The 6,120-nt window shown below is 35.6% G+C and overlaps 1 protein-coding gene across 1 annotated transcript; it reads left to right on the top strand.

Moving 5' to 3' along the window:
* The first annotated feature begins 4,399 nt into the window (after nucleotides 1-4,399).
* LOC131060483 (BURP domain protein RD22) lies at nucleotides 4,400-5,759 on the top strand. The gene has a single exon (XM_059217913.1). It carries the CDS (start codon nucleotides 5,086-5,088, stop codon nucleotides 5,554-5,556), a length of 471 nt encoding a protein of 156 aa, XP_059073896.1. The 5' UTR covers nucleotides 4,400-5,085; the 3' UTR covers nucleotides 5,557-5,759.
* Nucleotides 5,760-6,120: the final 361 nt, after the last annotated feature.

Raw genomic sequence — 6,120 nt, 5'->3', positions numbered from 1 at the left:
TCTTACCCCAAAAAATCTGTGCGAGCTAGCACGTAATGATTATTGCATCAATCAATGATCTCTCATCATGACATGACAGAGTTGATGGGGAAATGACTCTTTTTGGTTTTCCCTAATCAAAGATCTAGAAACCTCCTCGACGACTGAATTTCCTACCTCATTGTGCATTTTTTTTTCTTCTGTTTAGATATTTTGTGGGTGTGGCCCATTTTCTCTAACTAGTTGGTGCCTTCCTTGGTGAGCCCCATCTCCTACTATTTGGCATCTAGGTGCATCATGGGAGCGGATAAGAGCAGACAAGAGCCCTCTACTTGCAAGAAATGAAAGAAGACCAAAGATGTCTGGCAGGAATTCATCGATGGAGGTCTCATCCCCTACATGGACCAACTTCACGACTCCTCTCCTCTACTTATGGAGGCCTTTGTTAACGGATAGAAAAATAGGAGTCTCAGGGCTTATGGTGCTGATTATCAGATTGACGAAACTCTAGTGGCGAAGGTCACTGGTTTGGCTATGAGTGGTAGAAGATTTAATAGTGATAGGAAAACTGGGGAGGATTTTATATGAACTTGCTGATGAGTGGGAGATGATGGTCACCCCTAGGATGTTTGGCAACAAGAATCCTCCCAGATGGGAAGCTAGCAAATACAAAACTACCAGCAAACTGATCTCTAAGGTCGAGCCCCTCACCAAAAAGAAAAACCTGGTGTCTAAGGACCACTGCCCAAAGATTACAAACCAAGGGATTAAACTGGACATTCCTATCAATGTCCTGAAAGAAAAATAGAGGACCATAGCCAATGAAGAGAACAGTGGGAATCAGAAGACTAGTAATTTGATAAATCTGGTTATGGAAGTTACCAAAAGCCAGGAGAGTTGCTGGAAGTGGGTTGAGCGCGAAATTGATACCCTCAAAATGGGGGTTAAAGAGATAATTGATATCTTCACTGCTTCTTGTGGGCCCAACAAATCGAAGAAACTCATGATTATGATACAAAAATTCTCCCAGGATGTTGAGCTGATGAAATGCAATTGCAAATAGAGGATTAATAAGGTGGATCATTCCATGGCAGAGATTAAGAAAAATCTCAAGAACTTGGTCGACATAAGTAAAGAAGCCATGAACAATAGTATTGAGGGGCTTGAAAAGATTAATACCATGGTTGCTGATTATAGATCCTACCACAGTGAACTGATGAAAGATCTTGGAGGAGATGATATGGCTGCTGGAGACAACAAAACCACTGGACCCAGTTCCAGAACCAGGAGTAGAAGTAACAACAAGGGTACCTCCAGATTCATTATGGAGGAGCTGGAGGAAATCAATAAGATTTCCGTCCAAAAGAACAAGGATCTGGTGCTCTATCTTAACTGAGAGCTTTTTCTTTTGTTTTATCTTGTTTGTCTATGTTTCCTTTGTTTTCGTGACTCTCAAGGTCGCTCCCCTGTTTTGATGTTGTTTCATGTTTGCTTGGCTGATGGCCGACTGTTGTAAAACTTTTGGTTTCGGGTCCATTTAAAACCTGTTTGTCTTTATCAAAAACATGGGATTTGATAATTATAGCCACTTGAATCATACATATCCTCTATATGATTTTATAAAAAATAATATTATTTAATAATTAATTTTGTGATCGTGGATGGGATCATTTTATGTCGAAGATTTTTTTTCAAGAAGACAACATTTATTCCTTCATTGGAAATGTTATAATAATCTAGAATTATAATTTGTGCCCTACTTCTTACACTTTTTTCCCTCCGTGCTTCTCTTTAGGAATGATGGCATAACAAATTATGAGTGGAGATAAGGTTTGAATAGATCTAATATCATATAAATAAGTCAAGGAAGATAATATAGTTTATATTATTTTTAGAGAAGGCAAAATTAATTCTTATATAAAATTTCTCAATGAGTGTAATAAAACCCTCTCCATTCAATTAATAAAATCATGAAATAAGAAGAATTTTTATTAGTTAATGTTGTAATTGAAGTTAACCGAGAGGCTATTCTTGTTGCAATGAGCCTAAAGTGTCACTATTTAAAGGTTCACAAGCATAGAAAAGTGGATCACTAAATATATGAGTAAATTATTCAATGATGGAGAGGATTTTATCAAGCATAAAAATAGGTTCAACAAAAAATCCTTGCCTTCCTGTATGACTGGGTATGTTGAGTTTTGATAAAATATTTTACTCTTGAAGGTTAATTTAAATGTTACTATGCATGCACCACATTCCTCTTCTGAATCATCTGAGGCATTAAATTTTGTTGAGTTTGAGAAAATCCATAACTTTCTACCCATCCCACTCCACCACAACCTCATTTTTTTACCTATATCACTTTCACCTAGTCCTTTTCCTTATGAAACCTATTAAGGATTTCTTTCTTAGTTCCTCCTTTTCCACCCCCCAAGTGAAGGGAAGTTTCTAGTTGGTAGTGAACCCAACAAAAAAAAACCCATCTCCTAAGGAGTTGAATTATGACAATCCTAAACCTAAGGTTAAAAGTTGTTTTGTGGAAAGAAAATGGAGAGTATACCCAAAGTAAACAAGTGGTAAAAAAAATATTGAATAATTATTGGAATGGAAGCCTAAGTAGTTCTATCCTGGCTAAGTGTCTAGAAAAGATGCTAACCAAAACAATAATTTTAATGGTGATAGATAGGGTCACTTTGATTATGAGACCTAAGATACGTAGGTCTAGTTACCTGGTTGGGGACCAACCTAGTTACTTTAAGGACATCACTAATGAGTCAATGCACAAACAACATGAAAAGTTAATTTTGGAAGACATCCTATATATTAAGTTATTGAAGGAACTTATGGCTAAGCACATACTACAAAATCTTTGAATGAGGAGTTTACAAAGGTTAATATAATCAATATTGAAACAATTATTTTTTTGAAACAAGAGATAAAATGGAATGGAGTGGAGGAGGAAGCTGGCCATGCTCATTGCAACCAATTTGGAACTTCCTAAATATTTATGAGATAATATGATGAAATTTACTTAGATGTTGTATAACTTAAATTTTAACAATTAATTTCATTGAAATAATCACTTTATAAATATCTTCTCTAGTTAATGTATTCCTTATTCAATCACATAATTAAAAAATAAGAAAATGAGAAACATTTAAAATACATTAAAGACTAGAAAAACTTAATTTAAATAAAATTAATTAAAAAAATCATTCACTCTATCAATATGTATATAATTACCATTGAAATGTCTATCTATTAATTATAAATAGGAAATATGTTGTTGATTTATATTATTCCACTGAACTATTCAGTAATTTCTAATAGAAATAAAAAACTATATGAATATATAAGACTACTATAGTTAGGGGAGATCATGCTTTTCTAAAATTCAATTTGAGAAAATAAAATTGACTGGAACTAAATATCATAATGCATGTGAAGAAAAAATATTCTAAAGCATATAGGTGTTGTTTCCAACAAATAAAAAGTGAGGATCTATGCTCAACTTTAAATCTATTATGATAGGTATAGAGATTAAAGGGTAGGGATTAAGTGTAAGACATTTTTATGGCTCTAAGTTTAACTAGTATTTGTTTAGTAATAATTAATAGAAAATGTAAAATTTGTCATTATAAACGACTTTATAAAATAATACCTTGTTAACATTTTTGGTAGGAGCATGTGGCTTATCTTTTAGTTTTTTATTGAACATTAATGAGGAGCATATAATTATCCAATAGTAGCTATGCTACATAAACTTTTCATCTATTAATTAATAAAGGGAAACATAATGTAATAATAATATTTAATATACATTATATATGTCTGTTTATCTATATCTACCATATTAATAGTTATTTCCCGCCATCATATTGGTCACATTTATCTATGATAAATAAAATAGATCTATATGATACAGATGATAAGTACATGCCTTTTTAATTTAAATATATTTTATATTATTTTTAATAGACATGCAAATCTCATTAGATTAAATAATACACAATAAATCCAAAAGAGATCTTATAATACTAAATGAATTATTAATGACAAAATATATTATATGTTTAAAACCTTATAATATAAATGTATTGTTTGTTTATGAAGATTGTTGAGATTCTTAGATATCAAGTTCATTTAAAGAATACACAACTACTCTAAAAACAATTTTAATAGCCATGTGATTTGGGCCATGCATGTCTGCTCAGCACCTATTTAAATGGGCGATATCCTCCTTCACTTGATATCTCTGAAGTCATCGAGCTTGCCTGCCGTCATTCAACAAGATGAGGGCTGCTCTAACTAGTTTCATTCTTCTCCTTGTATGTTTTTTTATTTTTCCATAAAAGTTCACCTAGGTAGTTAGTGATTGATTGATTTGAGAAATTATTTAGGTCAGAAAGTATTTGAGCACGAGCACTTTGCTTATGAGTTTCGGATGTTTGAAATTAATTTGAGTGGAATCGAATAGGTTTATTGTGCTGGTTGTTTGTAATTATTTTGATTCTAATCGAATAAGTCTATTTTCTTTATGAAATTTGGTTGGTGGAGTGGATTCGAATGAGTTTTGGTTGTTTATTTGGAATTGACAGTCAGTAGCGGCTAGCGGAGCGGCGTATGTGCAAGGTGAAAGGGAAAGGGAAAGGGAAAGGGTAATAGCGTACTGGTTCGAGAAGCTGCCCACGACACCCATTCCACAGACTCTGTGGGAACTTATTTCAGGCGAAGGCGATGATGAGAATGTCCCAAAGGAAGGAGCGCAAATCAAAGGCAGAAAATTTGGGGTGCCGTCTTTGATACGCTTGGCCCAGGAATTGGAAAGCACTCCCAAAACTGAGAACCCTCCAGATGAAAACATTTTACTTTACAGTTATTACACTGCATCCCCGAAAATGCCAACAGTACTCCCATCGCACAGCGCGTTTGTGCTGGAGAAGGATTTGGTGAGCGGAAACAAAAAGTATCTTAAGCCTTTCCAGCACTCAGAAGACGCATTTTCTTCCACGCTCCGTGGCAGATGAAATCCCTTTTTCCTCAAACAAGATTTCTGTGGCGTTGAAGGAGCTCAATATAGCGCCAGATTCCGTCACGGGTCTGGCTATGAAGGAGACTTTACAAACTTGCGAAGCTCCTGGTATGAAGGGCGAAATCAAATACTGCACAACATCGCTGGAGTCCATGATTGACTACATCACTTCGAAGCTGGGAAGCAATGGCGTAACCTTGCTGGCGACGAATGTTCCAAAGACTTCAAAATCTGTGAAGCACCAATATTCCATCACGGGAGTGAAATACGAGAGCCAAGGGGAGAAGCCCATGTACATCTGCCACACTATAAAATATCCGTACGCGGTGTATTACTGCCACAAATTGCAAGGCACCAAGGTCGCAAGAGTTTGGATGAAGGGCGATGATGGCAGCACAATGGAGGCGGCAACCATCTGTCACATGGACACCAGTGACTGGAATCCCGAACACAGGGCGTTCCAGGTGTTGAACGTCAAGCCTGGTGCTGCATCTGTCTGCCATTTTATTCCCGAAAACAACTTTGTGTGGCTGGGAGGCAACTAAGATCCACGCCAGGCTGCTTCCTTGCTCTCTCTCTCTCTACATAAATAAATAATCTGCAACATAGTAGGGAGTTGCAGGAATGCTTATCTAGTTTGCTGGTGTGACGAGCTTGTCTAGTTTGTTGCTGTGAGGAGCAGTAGCTCTCATTCTGTCATTTCTAAGTTATTACTCGTGCCTGTAGCACTGTAACCATAAATATATGTTCAAAGCTATATCTTTTCAAGTTATTTGTGTTCTTAGTTCTTAATACACACTGACGATCTTATTCATTTAAATTAATCAAATAGGCTATGTGCTTCAAAATAAACTTAATACTGCCACCCTTACCATTTCTAAGATCATAGAGAAATAATAATGGAACTTATCAAAACTATCATTTTAGATCCAAATTTCATGCCATAATTGGTTGGTGCACACGAGAACCCACTTGCTATCTTATTGATTGTTCTCTTATGCCCATTTATGGCTGCTACATTTTGAGATATTATGGTGTTCAAATCCCCATTGGGTGGCTTATCCATATGTACTATACCAACGCCATTATTGACATTCTCCCCAACACTT

Source organism: Cryptomeria japonica, chromosome 3 (assembly GCF_030272615.1).
Source record: "Cryptomeria japonica chromosome 3, Sugi_1.0, whole genome shotgun sequence".
NCBI classification, from domain to species: domain Eukaryota; kingdom Viridiplantae; phylum Streptophyta; class Pinopsida; order Cupressales; family Cupressaceae; genus Cryptomeria; species Cryptomeria japonica.
Note: the sequence above shows the minus strand (reverse complement) of the source record. Positions and strands in the feature narration are given on the sequence as shown.

Bases quoted from the DNA above. Each gene is read 5' to 3' on its own strand.
- LOC131060483 (XM_059217913.1), top strand. From the start codon at position 5,086: ATGAAGGAGACTTTACAAACTTGCGAAGCTCCTGGTATGAAGGGCGAA.